Genomic DNA, 19,993 nt, shown 5'->3' with positions numbered 1-19,993 from the left:
TTTACGAATCCTCATTTTGTACTTCTAATTCATGACCGGTGTCTGTTTTGCTCTTTCTATTTCTATTCTATTTCATCACTTCTCATTGAAGCTTACGCTACACCTACATCCTACGTTATCCACTTGAATGCCAATCTCTCATATACGTGCATAACACAGTCAGTGGAAAGAGATTGTGGCTTATTAATTTCTAAATATGGATATTACTCTTACACAAACATATTGATTTCCTTTTATGATGGATGGACACCATTTTTTGGCTTCAAAAAGAAAGAAGAAAGTATTTTAGTTAGTAACCTCAAAACTGATGAAAACTTAATTATTAACCACTGCATAATTGCATGATGCCATAAATCTTAAAACAATGAATCAAACACTGAATTTATTCTTAAAATAATTTTCAGGCACTGTCGGACAAAGAAAAAGGATCTTTATAAAAAAGAGGATGTGATTCAGACAAGAATAGCTCCTCTACCAGCGCCACTAATGATGGAAATAAGTACTGAAACTTGCACTGTGTATCAAGGTATGAGTGTATAAGGGCATGAAATGTATATAGAGAGAAGCATATTATAAATCTTAATAGTAATCCAATAGACTTAAACTCTAAGTTCATCACAAGAGTATCCTATTGAAATTGATCACATTAAAACATAATTTAAAAAGATTAGTTTGATCATCTTCTCATGCTAACAGGCACATGCTCTACTACTTGATCCTCCTCTTCAACTTTCTGTAAAAACGTATAACATAAGATATAATAATAAAATTAAATAAAGAACAACTACATCAATGGTTTCGGGAGAAAACATAATTATTGAAATGTAACAATACAAAAGATGAATAGGAAAATTTAAAATGCCTACATAACAGAAATATGCCCAAATAAGATATCAATATTAGCCTAAAGTGAAGAACATCCTAATTAATAGTACTTAGATTTTTTTTTAATTGTCATTTCTTTTAAACAGTTAATATTTAGTTAGTTATTTATTATACATTTTTCCCTGCTGTCTGACAAACCTTTAGAACATTTTATTCAGTTATTCTAATATTCTAAGATTCTAGTGTTTTATTTTTTCAGTAGCTTTACAAATGCAGTCCAAAATTTAAAAGTAACTTAATCTGACTCATTTTATTTACATATTGACTCTTGAAGCCACAGAAAAAAAAACATTAATAATAAAGAAATGACTTACTCAGAGGTCTTGTACATTTAACAGTAAAATGGCTTCTTTTGGAACTACATTGAAGAAAGAAAATATCTGGTAGTGTTTTATATTATATGCGATAGATCGTTATACAGACAAAAACACAATTGCACACTGATCGATATCTGACTCACTGCTTAAGTGATACAGAGACACATAACATAGTTTGAAATAATCTTACCAATGTATTTCTTTTGTAGAACGTCGGCTCATGTAGCATAACGACATAAGTGATCTCGTCTTCACAAATCTGAACTGTTTTAACAACAATAATTTACAATGTGTTATTTACAGTCTGTTATTTTAGGGCTTTCAAAGTTAAATCACTATTGCACACAATTTATTAGATATATTTAATGCTGCAATTTTTAAAAAGTGCATTAACGTGTGTATGACATTACTTTTCAGCCACTACTAGCAGAGTAAAATAGTAAAAACAGAATCAGGTTTTGCACGTGACATGAATAAAGACAGCTACTCAGGGCAGATCATTGCAAAATCCACTAACCACATTATTTAGGAACTAAATGGTGTTACATTCATTAATTATAGTAAATTACAATATGAGCTATGAGTTGATTAAAATCAAAAGGTAACGCTTGCCTTCTTCACCAGTTTTTCTACATTTCCAGCAGATGCAGAAGATCCCAAATCCAGCAGCAATCAACAGAGATTCAGCAGCAGCAAAAGAGATCAACACAATCAGAGAATCTGAGTCTGGAGAATGTGAAGGAGAGGAAAAGAGAGATATTCATGTAAATTATTGAGTCTGAGCTACAACAATACACAGAAATCATCTCAATGAATAAATGAGCAATCTCACACTCGTAGCAGTGTGATATGGCTGTATATCAGCACGGCTGTGATTTGGCCGTAGTAATCACAGCATGCTGATATATAGCCATACTGCACTGCTACGAGTGTGACATTGCCTTTATACCACAGTTCGCTGTCACAAGTGTGTAAATAAAATAGAGACAACAACGGAGCGTCTTTAAAAACCCAATCTCATATTTACAATAAAACACTAGTTTGAATGCCTGCTGAGGAAAGCAATATCTTTGCCGTACTATCCTTTCATCTGTTAAGGGTGATTTCCAAAGACAGTGGTGGATGCTCAGTGCATTTGTTGGCTGCGTCTTACAAGGTGTTGTTTAAAGTAAAAAAAAAAAAGTTTACAATTGTTTACAACCTTGTTTCAATCTCTTTCAATATAAAAGTCATTACTGCTGACTCACTCATAAAAACTCTTGCCACCATCTAATGGTGGAATAATTTCACTAAAATCACCATCACGAGCACACACCGTTTCTCAATACTAAATACTATTATTAAATAACACTATTATTTATATTAAATAATATTTATTGAATAATAAAATATAATAAGCAACAACAGCATCATAAAAGTTGCTAGGCAATTCAGTCAAAAGTACAAAGTCAGCGCTCTGATATACAGCATTAAAGTTGTATAACATATCATGTTATGAGTATGGTAACTATTTGCTCTGGAACAAATAATAGATTAATGAGACCGCCCGTTAGATTTACCCCCCAAAAATTATATATCATGTTTATATACTATAGAGACATCAGAGCCATCGTCAAATTCCAGAAGATCTAAGTGAGCTAAGGATGCTCTCGGCGTGTTCATGAGCGCTGAACGGCTGCTGATGCCCTGGAGCTCACATATCCAAAACACTGAATCAAATTTTTAAATAGAAATCAAGTGGAGCTATATAAATGTAGAAACAGCTGGAGTTATGTTATCATTAGAATATTGCACCACTGGAAAAGGCTTGCAGCCAATCAGATTCAAGGACCAGAAAGAATATTACTACTGTCATACCTGAACATGTGTGACAGAGTTGGCTGATGTCCAGATGTTGAGTCTGGTTGCTGATGGGATTGTTGAGCACACAGCTGTAGGTGTTTTTATCCTGATATTCCACCTCCAGAGGTAGAGAGAGACTGATGCTGAGATCAGACACACTGATGCTGGACAATAAACTGTTTCCTTTGTACCAGGAGAGAGTCACATGACTCACATTCACCGCTGAACACACCAGTGAACAATATGATGAAGATGATGATGATGATGAACAATCTCTGGTAATGTTAGGAACAGGCAGATGAGCTGCAAAGCATGAGACAATAAACTAAAATATGGATAAATTTACACAGTCATTTAATTTTCAGTTCAGTGTGTTGATTGAGTGTTTATACGATGTCACCTCAAACTATAAAATCAAGAATATGTAACAGGCAGAACAAATCATCTCTGCTCACCATAGACCAGAGGTGGAAAGTCCAGGGGTCAGAAAGTAAAAGCCCTGCCATATGTTTAATTCCAGCCATGAACTCAGCCAGCTGATTTCACTAATTAGTTATACTTCCTGGTTGAAAAAAATCATCTTCATTAAAAGTAGCCAGACTAACCTATCTTTCCAGTGCTGGTGCCGCACTCTCTCCTGTTGCAGTCTCTGATATTAAAATTAGCTGATAATGGATAAAATGCCACGCATATCTATTGCTTTCATTGATTTGAACTCAGTTAAATTTGCATATAGCGCGGGAATTGAAAAATGGATTTATATCCGTTTTGCGAAGACACATTGATGTGGCCAAGTGTAAATGGAAACGTTTTAATAAATCAGACAGATATCCGATCAGAGAACACGCATGAAGTGACCAGATGTAAACAGGCCCTTACTTTCTGAACCTGGACTCTCCACCTCTGCCATAGACCGAAACACTGGATGTTTTTGATGACCACATAGGTCCATCTATCCCTAGTTTATAGAGCATGTTGAGTTGTGATGGTCAGAGATCCAGTCTGATGATCCAGCCTCAGTCTATCTCTGAATCTCTCATCAGGAACATCATCATATGTGAAAAATATATGTTTCTCTCTACTGATTTCAGCTATGAGAAAACTGCCAGCTCCAAATTTCCATAGTATGTCATTGTTTTAGGTATTTCAGTAACATCGGTGTTTAGAGTGACAGAATCTCCATCCATCACTGACACTGACTCACCAAACACACCTGATGAACAAACACATTTTACACAGATTAAGGTAATTATAAAGGTAGGCCTGATACTGTATAAGTACTGTAGCTCTTGCAGAAAAATATGCCTTTATAAACTGCTACCACTAAAGACAGACTATTAGTATGAAGGATACAGATAAAACATTGCAGCAGCACTTTCAGATCGCCTGAAAATATATTTATAGTGTCAAATAATGGAGTAAAATGGCAGCATAATTTATGAAAAAGGATCCCCGTGTTGAGAGAAATTGGGAGTAAGTGCAGAGGAAGAGGCACTTCCTTCAGCCTGAAGTTTATTCATGTCACTTTTGGTGTGAAAGGGCCTTTACAGTTGCCCAAAATAGCATTTGTTTTTTTTTGTTTTTTCTTTTGAAAAGCAAATAAGCAAGCCCTGCCCAGGTGATAAAAAGTAACACAAAAGTAACACAATGCATTACTTTCCATACAAAGTAACTAACACAATTAGTTACTTTTTATGGAGTAACACACTATTAAAATGGATTACTTTTAAAAGTAACTTTCCCCAACACTGTGAGAACACATTGGACCCTGCAGCTAACAATCTGGAGGGCCTCCTTCACAGTTGTTTAATGCCACAGTGTCTCTACCACAAGAATTATTATTATTATTAATAATAATTTCACAAATGTCAACTTTAAAGAGCACAGATTCGAAAGTGTGGTAATAAACTGGATATTCGTAGTAAACATTTAAGGTTATTTAGCGCATTAAAACATAAACAACTCAGAAGATCCGAAATCCAGCAACAATCAACAGAGATTCGGCAGCAGCAATCAACACTATCAGAGAATCTGAGACTGGAGGATGTGAAGAAGAGTAAAAGAGAGACATTAATGTAAGTTATTGACATTAATGTAAGTCTGATCTATAACAATAGACAGAGATCAGATCAACAAATAAACATCAATATCACTACTTCCATACCTGAACATGGTTGACAGAGTTCACTGTTGTTGAGGTGTCTGGTCTGGTTGCTGATGGGATTGTTGAGCACACAGCTGTAGGTGTTTTTATCCTGATATTCCACCTCCAGAGGTAGAGAGAGACTGATGCTGAGATCAGACACACTGATGCTGGACAATAAACTGTTTCCTTTGTACCAGGAGAGAGTCACGTCACTCACATTCACCACTGAACACAACAATGAACAATATGATGATGATGATGGCGAAGAACAGTCTCTGGTAATGTTAGGAACAGGCAGATGAACTGTAAAACATGAGACAATGAACTGAAATGTGGATAAATCTAAACAATTTTATTTTCAGTTCAATGTGTTAAGTGAGTATTTATATGATATCACTTCAAACTATAAAACAGGAATATGTAAAAGACATGGCAAAATGATCTCTACTCACCATAAACAGAAACATTGAATGTTTTTGATGTCAGTTTTGCTCCACTTATCTGTAGTTTATAAAGTCCAGTATGTTGAGTTGTGATGTCAATGATGGTCAGAGATCCAGTCTGATGATCCAGCTTCAGTCTGTCTCTGAATCTCCCATCAGGAACATCATCATATGTGGAGAAGATTTCTTTCTCTCTACTGATTTCAGCTATGACAGAACTGCCAGCTCCAAATTTCCACACTATCTCATCGTCTTCATGTATTTCAGTAACATCAGTGTGTAGAGTAACAGAATCTCCCTCCATCACTGACACGGACTCACCAAACACACCTGAAGAACAAACAGATTTTACACAGACTAAGGTAAATACAATGACGCAGTTAGTTACTTTTTTATGGAGTAATGCAATATTGAAATGGATTACTTTATAGGTATCTTTCCCTGCAGCTATAATAACACCCCATGTAGATTTAAGGTAGATTTAAAGGGGGTCTAATGCTATTTCATGCATGTTAGTTGGATTCTCATGCTAAACATGGCCTAAGTTTAAAAATACGATATGAATGTAGAACATTATTTCTGTGTCGTTTCAGAGAGTTTTTTTCAAGCTTGGCTCTTCGTGACATAATGAAGGGTGGAACTCCTTATATGGGCATTTCTCCCGGAAGAACGTGCCCGTGCACAAATAAACCAGAGCGAGAGCGAGAGCAAGAGCACGCCCATCAACGCGCTTCATTTGGCAACACTGAATGGGACTCGTTCAGGAAGAATGTCTCCAAAGAAGTGTGTTTTTGGTTGTAAGGGAAAGATAATCTTGTTCAGCTTCTCAAAGAACCCAGTCACTCTTTAGCTCCGCCCACGGCGCACCTCCAGGAGTTCGGCTGTTTTCAGAGAGAATCGGAAAGCTGTATCTTTCTTTTATAAATATGATAAAATTAAAGACTCTTTGGATCTATGAATGATGCTGTACTACTCTATAGGCACTCAAGATCAACATGAGATTGGGTGAAACTGTATGTGTTATGTCCCCTTTAAGCTTAATTCTTATGGTGCAACACATCCTAAATCTTTCATTTGCTTTAAAGTTATCTGTTGTAGAGGAAAAACAATGTGCAACATTTACTAAACAAATGCAGGATAATTATTACAGACTGAACTTTAAAAAACATTGAAAAACATTTAAAATAGTGTATTAAAAGTATTTTTAGTACCTAAAGTATACCACCTCGGTGACAGTTTTTGTACCTTTTTTGTTGGTGTATCAGCTACTTTATTACTCTGAAATGGGACAAATTACACCATATCATTTAAAAAAAATAATCATAATAATTGTATAACTTACCAATCAGATTCCACCAGAACAAACAGAACAAAACAGACACGTGAGACATTTTCTTCAATAGCTTTCCAGAATATCTAACAACGCTATGTGCTGAAAACACCACAGAACTGTCAATGTGAATCCTCCCACTCAGAGCAGAGGAGGAGCTCCCCCTGCTGCCCTCACTAACAACTCTTCCAGTAGCAAACCAGGAGGTCTCTCATCATAGCTACTGACCAGACTAAACCCTGCTTAGCTTCAGTGGGTGTGCAGGTGAAAGCTTCAGGTTGACACTTCTGACTTGTTCAGCAGGTCTCCTTAAGCATCCCATATAAGTATGTTCCACAACTTTAAATATGTTTATGGTTAGTACAGTTTATGTAGAACAAACCATTTGTTCGATGTGTGTTGCTGTGTTATGAACTCACAGTCTGACTTCCACTCTAGATAAAACTGCTTTAAAGTGAAATGGAGGACTGAATCAATCCAGCAAATAAAAAAAAAAAACAGTCAGAGAAGAGTTATTGATCAGAGGTCAAATTGGATTCTTTCCCAAAAGCAACTACAGTTGCCATTTCTGGCATTACCAATAGAGTTCAACGGAACTTACATCCATACTTTGGCTAATGACGCTTTTGGGAAACACACCCCAGATTGACAGCTGCCAAAACATACCACTATACATTGAAAATAGCCATGGTATAAAATATAAACACCAAGTTATACTATATTTAAGAGACATAGCAACCACAATCAATCAATCAATACACAGTAAACTACAACATTCAGGAGTCTTCTCCCAAGCGTTCAATTTATGCACTAATCAAACAAACAGCATTTTCACAGCACTTAACAACCCGCATTAATGCAGGTTGCTGCCCACTGCTCCGGGTGTGTGTTCACGGTGTGTGTGTGTTCACTGCTGTGTGTGTGCACGTTGGATGGGTTAAATGCAGAGCACGAATTCCGAGTATGGGTCACCATACTTGGCTGAATGTCACTTCACTCCTTTGTGTCCTCTCACATTATATCTGCCCTCTAGCGGTACCAATAGCAATAACATCACAATACCATCTTTAGCAAACGTGCTGAAAATGAAGCTTCTATTTATTTCGTCCTTTGTTCAAAGACTATAGCCTCTCTCTTTCTCCTGGTGTTCTGATGATTGTTCCGTTGCCGTCAAGCAAAACTCTGGGTTAGAGTGAGGCACTGAATAGGGGGTGATTCGTAAATGTTAAAATACAAACTGTTTCAACAGTACAGTAAACCTATTCTGTGTAAAGTTGTATATAATTGTACAACTTATTTCCCCCGCCAAATTGTTTTGTGTTAATCAACATTGCCACAAATGATAATTGAGTTTAACTTCTAAATATGTGAAGGACGAGACAAATATTCTCTGTACTCACAGAAACACTAAATATTTTTGATGTCAGTTTTGCTCCATTTATCTCTAGTTCATAATGTCCAGCATGTTCAGATGTGATGTTCTTGAGGGTCAGAGATCCAGTTTGATTGTCCAGCTTCAGTCTGTCTCTGAATCTCCCATAAGGACCATCAAATGTGGAGAAGATTCGTTTCTCAATGCTGATTTTAGCTATGAGAGACTTTTCAGCACCAAATTTCCACAGTATGTCATCGTCTTCATGTATTGTAGTTGCACCAGTCTGAAAAGTGACAGAATCCCCCTCCATCACTGACACTGACTGTATTTTATTTGTTTCAGCGCCAAACACACCTGAAGAACATACAAAAACAGATTCAGACTTCTGTTAGCTGAAATCAGCAGTAGTTTGAAATTACACATTTGTTTTTTCACTAAAGAAGTTGTTTAATTTTGTTGTTGTTCAATTGCTGCAGTTATTTTAATTTCTATATATATAATTGAGATAGCTATTTGCATTTTTTTTTTTTTTTTTGCCCAGTAACAATCCTTGAAATTATTATTATTATTTTTTTTAATCTCCCGACATTTGAAAATCCCCTCACTTTCTGAGGCTCCTGAGTTTATTCACCATATACATTTACCTTTACTCTCATGACTTTTACCATTTCTGTGATGTTTTCAGACCAGTAAATCACATTCCATAGTAGATCTTTAAATATTATCTCAGTTTGATGTGATCTCTCTGACAGCACATGAAAATGAACAGTAGTTTGTTACACAGATCTAAATTATCAAGCGATAAAAATCCTAATAAAACTTACCAGTGAGACTCCACCAGTACAAATAGAACAAAATAAACACGTGAAACATTTCTTCAGTTGTTCAGTGAAAAGTCTGAACTAAAAAGACTATTTGCTGATTACAGTCAGACTGGTGTGAATCCTCCCACGGCAGAGTTTGACCCTCCTATCTAATGATCTGAATGCATGTTATTTAGTTTAAAAATTAAAAAATGTTCTGGCTCTTATTAAGACTTTAACCATTTTAATAGTGGATTTTTGTTTTCCTTTTCATATCCTTTAACATTAATAATATAGTTGTTGATGTTATGTAATGTTAATTAAATACGTAAATGTAGAAGAACATTGTGTGAATCTTTTATAATTAAACCATAGAAATTAGCTTTTTTTGGATGATAATTTAATTGAATTATCTATATATCAATGAGTGCATATATGAAAAAAATAAATAACCATGTAAAAAAACAGTTAAAACCATCTGCAATCTGTCATTGCCAGTCTTACTGAGGTGTGACACAAGCAGCTCATCTTCTGAGTCAAACTGAAACCTGCTGTGGTTCGTTTTCTTCAGAAAAGTAGGTTTGTTCTGCAGGGTGGGCAAACATTTTGTATGTGGCCATTTGTTTGATGTGTGTTTAGTTTGCAGGTGAAGGGCTTCTTCCTGTCCTGCTGTTATGAACCTCACAGTCTGACACAGTCTCTACATAAAACTGATTTACATAAAAATGAAGTACTGAATCAGTTCATCAGAATTAAAAACACTCAAAGATGAGTCATTGGTAAGAGAACTGGAACTGGATCCTTATCCATAATGCATCACTGATAAACTACACAGACTGACAGCTAAACACATTAAAATAACACTGAAAAAAAAAAAAATTGTTTGTTTTTCTTTGCTTTGTTAAAATGAGCATCAAATAAAAACTTTAATCTTTTACATTAATTTTATTTGCTTTGCTTGGTACTGCATTATAGGCTAATAAATGTTGAAATGAGTTATTTGAAATTAGTTATTTCATGTGCTTCTCAGTAAAGGTAAATACTGTTTAGTGTTTATTGTCATGTTATGTTGGTGATTTAAAAGTGTTTCTGATATGTTTTTGTGCTTGGGTTTAGTCTGTGTACAACTACATTGACTTAAGTGTATACCAGACACTGTTATTTATTCATATTTTTTTAAGAAGAATATTTCCATAATGTCAATGAAGAAGGTTGCTAATTGCATCTTATACTAGAGGCTGTACTCGATGTTTGTCTTCCTCTCTTCTTAAGCTCTGTCTCTCTGAACAACCGGGATAATGCGGTTTTGGCCAAAATCAAACTACACACTTAATGTTAGCCATTATGTAAATTTAACACAGTATTACTGACTAACTAATAACAAACAAAGTTATGCAGTGGTCTCTTACTTTTGTTTGTGTCTGTGAAAGCTGCTGAAAAAAACAATAGAGCCACCACAGAAAAGTCTCTGGTTTCCACTACAAATACCATTACAAACATTACAAACCATCAACGTTTAAAAATGGTTTCCTGTAGTGTGTTTTGGGACATATTCCATTAGTATTTATTGGTTTTAACAAGCCACCAAGAGAAGGTGATCAGTTACCAGTAGAGACGAACAGGGTCCATTACAGTTTCCACTTAAACCAATACAAGTCCCATTATAACAAGTAAAACCATTACAGGTTTTGTGATGGTGTCTATTTTGTTGTTGTTGTTTTCAGCAGGTCACGCATTTAAATTTATCCAGATAATTATGTCCATAACCAAAATAAGGAAATGCCAAATCATACTGTTAGGAGTTTGTGTGTTATTCTGCCCTCTGGTGTTCCTTCTGGGCATTTGCTTGCTTTTCAGATGGGTGTTCCTCCAGATAATTCACCGGACGCGGCGATTGGTTCGTCTCCACAACCAACCAGAATAAAAGGATCACCCCAGACACCTTCCAGAAGCCCTTTTTGTGTCACCGCATGCTTGCGTCGCTGCCTTTTAATTCGCTCTTCGTCGGATTGAGTATCTTGCCAGAGAGAAAGAGTTCGTCTAATGCTATGTCTTGCTATTTATATGAATTTGTATTGTTTAAATTACCTTATGTAAATATTGGGTGATTTGTACTGGCAAGGTATTAAGGGCTGTAGGAGGTTTGACGCCATTTCTTTTGATGTACATATTTTGCACTCTGTTTTTTTTTTTATTTAGGGAGTTAGGGATGGATTGTGTATTTCATTTTCTTTTCTTTTGGTTTAGGAATTTAGTTTATCTAACACGAAGGGGATTTTGTTTATTATTTTGGCCTTGTCATCCTCTGAAGTTGGAATGTATTTCCTTTTGCCCGCAAATAAAGGTAAATGCGTTTTCCTAATCTCTCTGGTAGTGAGACTCATTTCACTCTTTTTTTTTTTTTTTTTAGTTACGACACAGACCCCTAGACGGTCGTAACAATACTGTACATATATTAATTTAAGAAATATAGAACTCCAACATTCAGAACAAAAATTTAAGACAAACACTGCGATTTGTGAATAAACCTTTATATACATAGACCATCAAACAGCATTACGCATCACTTTTCAAAAAGAAGCGGATTTTTTTATTCATGTGTTTGTGATGCAGATCAAAGACCGTGACGAAACGTCTCTACGTCGTCGCGCTGATCCTCCCAATTTTAGCTTTTACGTCATCACGCTGCAGTGCACTTTTTACTTTCACTTCGGTCATCGTATTTAATAAAGAGAAACAACAGACATTGCACTTTAAACCTGGTGAAAATGAAGCTTCTCTATATTTCGCTCTTATTGTTCTGTTGTTTACTCGACCATGGTAAGACATTTAGGCTTTATATCTCACTTTCGGTGTTTTGGCGATTTGCAATTTGCGGTTAAAAGGTCATGTTTTCAGTAAAAACAAACAAAACAGTACCAAACATGCTTAGCTGGTCACAATAGAAGCTGTTAGATATGCAGAAATCTGAAATGTGGTAAAGATATGCAGTATCGTTTTGACGGAAATGACTCGACAGAATGTGTTACATTCACGTGATATGATATGATGTGATTAACTATTCCATACTCTAATCATTGACCATGACTTTACTACAATAAAAAACAACAACAACATGGTTACTATAGTTAAACCATTGTAACCACAAATTAACCATGGTTTCTGCGTATAAATAGCACACCAAATAGAAACAGAAAATCGTGCCATTGAAACACACTTTCGTGAGATCTTCTCGAACAAATAAGCAAAAACACACAATATGCTGTCTCGACGAGTATCCAAGTCGGTTACATCTTAAATAAACAAACAGTTAAGAAAATTTTGGATGTGTGTCAGATCCATGTATTTCTTATGTAGGCTAATAATGTTAATCCAACATCAAAAGAAAAACATGAGAACTCGCTGCTCTTAACTAAGTAACTTCTGTAACGTTAATAGTGTCAACTTATTTCATACAATAATACAGTTTTCATAAGAACAATGACTGCCTATTTGGGTGTTTTGTATCGTTGTATCTAATGGTCTCTCGAACCGCCCCTGATTATAGGTAATATTCATTATGAAGTTGAATATGAATACACATAAGCGCATACGTTTACATACCCAGTTTGACAGAATGAGTAGGATTATATTGTGACGGATTTTGAGATCCATTTTTTCCACACTTATGGTACTTGAGGGACTCAAACTATTACAAAGAGTGAATACATGCACTATGCTCTAGACGGAAACACAAAATAAATAAAAGTTATCCTGATCATTAAATTCAAGGGCTCTTAATGCATTATTTCATGAGCATCAGTAAATGTTTTCCCCTTTTTTAATAGTTGTGTATGAGTTCTTTACTCGTCCTCAGTGTCAAAAGATGGCTCTCATCCGGTTCATTTGTGTAAATTTAGTTGTTTTGTATTGTGGACAATATGTAAACATATGTTGCATGAAATAGCTTATTCAGGACACTACTAGGCTAAATAAAAAATAACATGCAGGTTTTGGAATCCCTCTTACATTGTTAAAATTAACATTGTGAATATTTTGCAACAGTTATGTAAACTGAGCAGAACTGTGTGATTCAGGATGTGGTTTGTACGGTGCTCATCAAGCCACATCTGTGAGGCTCATGTATGTTTGTCTGATGAGTGAATGTGTAAATCAACAATGTTCCTCTGCTGTTTGTTTGCATGTGTTACTTTATAAATCCAGCCAGATCTCTCAACCGTCATGATATATAAAACATTTTCCACTGCACTTTCCTGTGGTGTAATTTTATTCGACTTTAATTTATTTGAATTTTAATCTTTTTAATTAACTGTTAATTTCTTCTTCAGGTGTGTTTGGTGAGTCAGTGTCAGGAACGGAGGGAGATTCAGTCACTCTACACACTGGTGTCGAAGCAAACCAACAAGAAAATATTAGATGGTATTTTAAAGATGGTCGTATAGCTCAAATCAGGGGAGACCTTGGTTTAATCTGTACAGATGTTCAGTGTAAAGATGGTGATGAGAGATTCAGAGACAGACTGAAACTGGATCATCAGACTGGATCTCTGACCATCACAAACACCAGGACCACAGACTCTGGAGTTTATAAATTAAAGATAATCAATAGCAGCAGTGACAGTGAAACGATCTTCAATGTTACCATCTATGGTGAGTCATTATGTTTTAAAGCAAGTATTATACTTTGAAATCACATCATTAAAGTGTTTATATCTACAAATATCATGGCAGCAGTAGCTGTAGAGAAGCTACTGTATCATTGCATCTCCTTGAACCAACCACTGAACAAATCTGGCAATGCATATATGTTACTAAGCAATCATCTGAGTCAAGTGCACACAATTGATCATTATTCAAGTAAAATACAAATGTTTTATTTGCGCTCAAAATGTTATTTCTGCTATACAGAACACAATTTGGACACCCAAGCACTCTTTGCTGTCATTATAACATAATGTATCTTGTCATGGGAGAATGCAGCAGATCCATTATATTTCTATTCATATATCTTAAATCTGCAGTGTTGGAGAAAGTTACTTTTAAAAGTAATGCATTACAATATTGCATTACACCCTCAAAAAGAATAGGACAGTTATTTCCCAAGGCTGGCATATTTTTTCAGTTGTTCTCAATGGGAGCACCGCATTTTTTTAAAACACCAGGAGCACGCTGAGCGTTTGTGTGTTTTTTCCTCAGCACCGAGAGTTGAAGAATGTTCAACTTTGGATAAAATGCAGCACTCATCGCTGTCACTTTTTGGTCAACTTACCAATCACAGTGGAGGAGGGGCGGGACTAATATCGAGAAACCGTCACATCCTGCTTGTACTACGACTAAACAGCAATAGAGAAGTTAATATATAATATAATATTATATTATGATTATTATATAGGAATTCGGCCATGTACATAGGCTAGCATCATGTAAAAAAAAAAAGTAGTATACTTTGAGCTTTAGTTCAGTAACCATAATGTTTACACCGCCATTTTACTCCCAATTATTCTCAGCATGGTGACAGTATAGGTTTCAGACAATGAATGAGAAAACATCATCAGAGAAGAGATGTCGCTGTGAGAGGAAGGGGAAGTTATTTTGATAAAAGATTATAAGGCACATGAGATAATCTTAATGGATAAAATCCGTTATGAATTTGAGTGTAAAAATGCTTAGTTGTGTAAATGCACAGATTGGGGGGAGGAGAGTAAAATTGGAAACAGGATTTGGTTTATATGATGTTCCGTAAGTTGCATGAGATCATTCATGACACTCATGTAGGTTTGTCTGATGAGTGAATGTGTAAATCAGTGATGTTCTTCTGTTGTTTGTTTGCATGTGTTATATTATGAATCCAGACAGATTTCTCTACCTACAAACTTTTTGGCTCATATTATCTGTTCATTTCTTCTTCAGGTTTTTTTGCTGCTGGTGAAGATGGAGTGTTAGTGTTTGTGATGGAGGGAGATTCAGTCAGTTTTCAAACTAGTGTTAAAGCAAACCAACAAGAAAAGATTAGATGGTATTTTAATGACAATCGCATAGCTGAAATCACTGGAGATCAGAGTAAGATCTGTACAGATGTTCAGTGTAAAGATGGTGATGAGAGATTCAGAGACAGACTGAAACTGGATCATCAGACTGGATCTCTGACCATCACAAACATCACAATCACAGACGTTGGACTTTATCAACTCAAGATCACTAGCAGAAACAACGCTGAGAGTGACAAGACCATCATTTTTGCCATCCGTGGTGAGTCATTATGTTTAAAAGCAAGTACATTTCTCTTGTATGTTTAAATCCCATCATTAATGTTTAGTGATATTTTTGCAGTGACTTTCAGAGGTTTTTTTCTCTCTCTCTTTTCCTGTATATTAATTCACATACAACATATAGATAATTTATTCAAAAACATTTACTGTTAAAGTGGAATTTGTAGATTTTCCACTGGTTAGTTGTTAGTTTTATCAGTTTTATTTTTTTTTAAGATGTCATTGTCTTTTTACCATCTCTGATCGCCTTCTGTTATCATGTGTTTAAATCCACCTGTACTAGTTCACCAGGAATCCAAACTGCAGAGGATTTCATATAAAAAAAAAATGTTTGATAAAGTTGTGGATAAATGTTGCTTTTCAGACTGAAAGTCAAGAGAGCATGTTTTATTGTTTTCATATGCACAGTTATCGTGCTGTGTGTTTTTCCCCTTATATATCCTTCAGCAGCTGTTGGTTTGTGTTTCAGGTGTTTCTGCTGCTGAACGAAATGAAACAAAGTCTGCGAAGGAGGGAGAAACTGTCACTTTACATCCTGGCAAAATAAAAAAAACAAATGATGTGAAGACGTGGCATTTTAATGACATTGTCATCGCTGAAATCACTGGAGATCAGAGTAATATCTGCACAGATGATCAGTGTGATGAGAGATTCAGAAACAGACTGAAGCTGGATCATCAGACTGGATCTCTGACCATCACAGACACCACAATCGGAGACTCTGGAGATTATAAACTACTGATCAGCAGCAGCAGATTTAGCATCAGTAGAAGATTCATTGTTTCTATCACTAGTGAGTATAATTTAGTCATTCAGAGCAATTTTACAAAACCGCTTGAAATTCTTAAATCTTCTCAGTATACGATTCCGTTGCTGATCATCTGTTACCTTTACATGCACATCAAAGTGGCGGGTAGTTGTCAGAATGAGTTTTATGTCACACTATGAATTTTATCATTTTTAAGTCTATTGTTAAAAATAAAAGAATGCACAATGTTGGTCAGTTTTCATGTGAGAGTCACTGTTTTAGTTGCTGTCATCTATCAATATTATACAACATTTTATACAAAGTTGTAAATGTCAGTCAAGTTTTGGTAAAGCTGATTATTAGTCAATCTCTATAATGACTGTCTGTCTTCAGCTGTTCCAGCTCCAGGTCGGTCTTCAGCTGCTGTAGGTGGAATAGGTGCTGCTATTGTTGTTGTTGTTGTTCTGCTGGTGGCTGCAGTTGTTTTTGTGATTTACCGTTGGCACAGATCAAGACAACATGGCAAGTATTACAGCTGATCTTACAAAATGAAAATATGTATTGTGCACACAGAATCTTTTTAAAATGTTAAGGTGTTTTTATCCTAATTGACAAAATTAAGTTTTCTTTTTTTATTATTATTATTATTATTAATTATTATTTTTCAAACAGGAACCGGGGCGGTGCCCAGTCGTGAACTAGTTGCCCTTAATCATAATGGCAATACACAAAATGATGTTGCTACTCAACTATGACGACTTCCACCTCTGAGAATCCCAGACAGTTGAAAAGAGTCCATTACATGCATTCAGAACCTAAGTTCAGTGCATGTACCGTTCCCAGTTGCTGTGTTCAGACATGGAAAAAGCCACTGCAATAATGCCACCTGAGATACTGCAAGTAGAAATGCTGTTTTTTTCCTTGATGTCATTTCGAAGAAGAAAGTTGTCAGTCGACCAGAGACAAAAACATACAGATGTTTGTAGGACATTTGTAAACATGCATATGTTTGAAACCGAGAAGATAGTCAAGCCTCAAACATTTACATGTTAACTTTTTTCCTATTGATTAGATTATTTCAGATCTACACCACCCCTTTTAGTCTGATCGAAATTTCATTCACATTGATTAAGGTGTTTACAGGAAGGTTTGTCAATCCAACTGAGCCATTAATCAGATTACCAACAGAATATTTGTTTGCATGTAGATGTGATCTTGACATATCAGATGTTTTGTTTACATTCATTTATTACTGGCTGTGAACATAAGTATCTTTTCAAGATGGGCATTTGTTTTGCCAAATAGTCTTTTTTTTTTGCCAATTTTGCCATTTTAAGGCAATGACTGACCTGAATCTGTACTACCGATACTGTAGAAAGACTGATAATATTTAATCTTCACAATTTTAGCACTGGCATATTGACAACACTATCACAGCCAACAGGGAACGTTCTCAAAACTTTAGCTAGAGAGGAACATTGATGTTGAAACACAATTATGTTGTGTTTTCGATGCTGGTGTTTTACACCTAATTTAACCAGCAAGCCTCTTTTGTTCTGCTAGCATTGTCAACTCTAAACTTACATTTTTAATAGGAATCTTTGAGAAATGGAATCTTTCACAATCCACGCTGATGTTTGATTGTTTGGTTAACAAACCTTAGAAAGGTGGTTTAAATCCAGCAAAGGATTATCCTTGTAATATCATCATGTCCTTGATCAAACTATGAATCTATGAATCAAGAACTGCACTGAAAGACACTGTGGAGAGAAGCAGCTAAATGTGGCTAAATGTGTGTTTATGTAATGTGTTTTTATATTATGATTGTTACTGGCTGCTGCTGCACAAGCTGTTTACTGGTGTTAATCATCTGAATCACGTTTTAGCCACATTTCACAAACATGTTTGTGTTATTTAATATGAATTTAAGATCTTTGTTACTTCCACTGAAAGTCTTAATTGTTAGAATGTGCTGAAGTTACTTTATTTGTACTTTGTTTTAACAAAAGTGTTAAGTGTCACATTCTGCCATTTGAGATGCTGATTAGGTTTAGTGCTGCCAAGTCCATGCATTTCACATGAGGAGGAATGTGGAGACCTGGGGGACATTTAAGGTGAATGTTCACTTATTCACATTATCTGTTTTCTTCCATTTTCTTGGTTTTTAAAGCACATTGAGCGGTGCTGTATTATACGGTCATTTGACCTGATTTAATGTTTGTTTTCCTGATGTCTTTGTATTGCAGAATGTCATCACTGTGTGATGGATCTCCTGCACTTGAACAAGAATAGTATGTGTGACTCCAGTTTAAATCTGTTTGTCTGAACAAAGGAAAATGCATCTAATTGTGCTTTACTCTCTCTTTGTTCCTCAGGATTATCAGAGCTGTTTCCCGAGTCATCCATGTAAAGAGCTCCTTAACTGCCGATCACTGAAGTGTGAGGTTCTTACAAGAGCAATAGGATTTAAAACTGCCATCATGGTGCCATGTTTTTGTAAAGGGAATTTTTATAAGAAACCTTTCTGTATCATAGCTGAAGTACTGTAATAGGCCAAACTCCTCAAAAGCCTGTAATACAAGCTCTGTAAGAGACGATCATTGTGTGTGTTTTGAGAAGAATATCTTGAAATTTTAGTGTTTTTTTGTCTTACTATACAGAAATATTTTGCCTCTGTAAAGGCTATTTTCTGACAATGGAGAAAACTTGAAAGATCTGTGTGTTCATGTCATAAATGGCATTAAAACACTGGAATCAACAGCTGGAATCGGTGGATTTGTTGTGATTTTAGAGTTTGTAAACAGAAATAACTGAGCCAAGCTAAAACTCAATAGCTTTGAAATTTCTTAAACACACTCATAAACAGAAAACAGCAACACACTTCCATGCAGAACCTGCTCAACTCAACAGCTCAAACAGCATTTTGTATTCAGAGGTTTCTCAAACAACCACCAGATGGCGCCATTTATCAGTTAAATCAATACCATAAAAGTTGTGACCACAGCATGGTGTAAGCATCAGTCAAAAATATCTGTAAAAGCAGGTCTGTTGGCAGCTCCTATAGCAGGAATATGTGAACTTTGTTCTGTTGATGGCTGTATCTGGTATGCCTGTCATGCCTGCCAAAATGCCTGTCATAAAAAGTCATAAACATAAACAGTTGGGAGAAATACTGATCAATATATTGGATCTGTGTATCCATCTTAAAGTGATAGCAGCCTAACATACCAAACATAGGCTGTTCTACTGTGAGATGTATTTATTGTTTCATGAAATACCAAAGGGTCAAGGTTCATGGACTTGTGGGGCAGTTGTGGCCTAATGGATAGAAAGTCGGACTTGAAATCCAAAGGTTGCAGGTTCGAGTCTCAGGTCCGGATTGCAGGTGGGGGGAGTGAATGACCAGCGCTCTCTCTCCACCCTCAATACCACGACTGAGGTGAGACCCTTGAGCAAGGCACCAAACCCCCAACTGCTTTTCGGGTGCCACTGCTCCGTGTGTGTGTGTGTGTTCGCTTGGTTGGGTTAAATGCAGAGCACAAATTCTGAGTATGGGTCACCATCACTTCACTTTCACTTCATCAAGGTTGATGTGACTGTTAGATGTTTTAACTAAACTGTTATTTGCAGTGAAATACTCTTTCTTCATCTTCAACAGTCATTCGTGTGTTGTATTATATTAGATGTTCCACCAGTAGAACATTTTTGAAGGCTTAAAACAATGCACAATAGACGTGTGTTTGTCTAATGAAAGCGTTTTAATATATAGTGATTATTCACATGGCATTATGGAACACTGGAAATCAGAAAAATGCAAATACTATTGATTTTGAATT

The 19,993-nt window shown here is 35.8% G+C and overlaps 2 protein-coding genes across 2 annotated transcripts; one reads left to right on the top strand and one right to left on the bottom strand.

Annotated features, from left to right (window-relative positions):
• Positions 1-965: 965 nt before the first annotated feature.
• Positions 966-7,058, bottom strand: LOC306874906 (uncharacterized protein). Its single transcript, XM_079425232.1, has 6 exons — positions 6,976-7,058; positions 5,643-5,963; positions 5,209-5,493; positions 3,060-3,347; positions 1,815-1,928; positions 966-1,466 (listed from the first exon to the last, which is right to left on the bottom strand). The coding sequence occupies exons 1-6, from the start codon at positions 7,022-7,024 to the stop codon at positions 1,342-1,344; spliced, it is 1,182 nt and encodes a 393-aa protein (XP_079281358.1). The 5' UTR covers positions 7,025-7,058; the 3' UTR covers positions 966-1,341.
• A 4,735-nt stretch (positions 7,059-11,793) lies between these two features.
• Positions 11,794-18,922, top strand: LOC306874805 (uncharacterized protein). Its single transcript, XM_079425068.1, has 8 exons — positions 11,794-11,961; positions 13,470-13,790; positions 15,051-15,389; positions 15,879-16,202; positions 16,551-16,679; positions 16,830-18,271; positions 18,404-18,448; positions 18,533-18,922. The coding sequence occupies exons 1-6, from the start codon at positions 11,910-11,912 to the stop codon at positions 16,910-16,912; spliced, it is 1,248 nt and encodes a 415-aa protein (XP_079281194.1). The 5' UTR covers positions 11,794-11,909; the 3' UTR covers positions 16,913-18,271; positions 18,404-18,448; positions 18,533-18,922.
• Positions 18,923-19,993: the final 1,071 nt, after the last annotated feature.

This window comes from Barbus barbus, assembly GCF_936440315.1.
Source record: "Barbus barbus genome assembly, chromosome: 9".
Classification (NCBI taxonomy): domain Eukaryota; kingdom Metazoa; phylum Chordata; class Actinopteri; order Cypriniformes; family Cyprinidae; genus Barbus; species Barbus barbus.
This window is presented reverse-complemented; position numbering and strand designations above follow the sequence as displayed.

What these genes read in the sequence shown, in the direction of transcription:
- LOC306874906 (XM_079425232.1), bottom strand. Translation starts at nt 7,024, where the DNA reads ATGTCTCACGTGTCTGTTTTGTTCTGTTTGTTCTGGTGGAATCTGATT. An exon ending in ATTCAATGTTTCTGTTTATG is followed by an intron (nt 5,494 to 5,642) that starts GTGAGTAGAGAT and finishes CATGTTTTACAG; the next exon opens with TTCATCTGCCTGTTCCTAAC. An exon ending in ACTCTGTCAACCATGTTCAG is followed by an intron (nt 3,348 to 5,208) that starts GTATGGAAGTAG and finishes CATGCTTTGCAG; the next exon opens with CTCATCTGCCTGTTCCTAAC.
- LOC306874805 (XM_079425068.1), top strand. Translation starts at nt 11,910, where the DNA reads ATGAAGCTTCTCTATATTTCGCTCTTATTGTTCTGTTGTTTACTCGAC. An exon ending in CATCATTTTTGCCATCCGTG is followed by an intron (nt 15,390 to 15,878) that starts GTGAGTCATTAT and finishes TTTGTGTTTCAG; the next exon opens with GTGTTTCTGCTGCTGAACGA. An exon ending in GCACAGATCAAGACAACATG is followed by an intron (nt 16,680 to 16,829) that starts GCAAGTATTACA and finishes TTTTTCAAACAG; the next exon opens with GAACCGGGGCGGTGCCCAGT.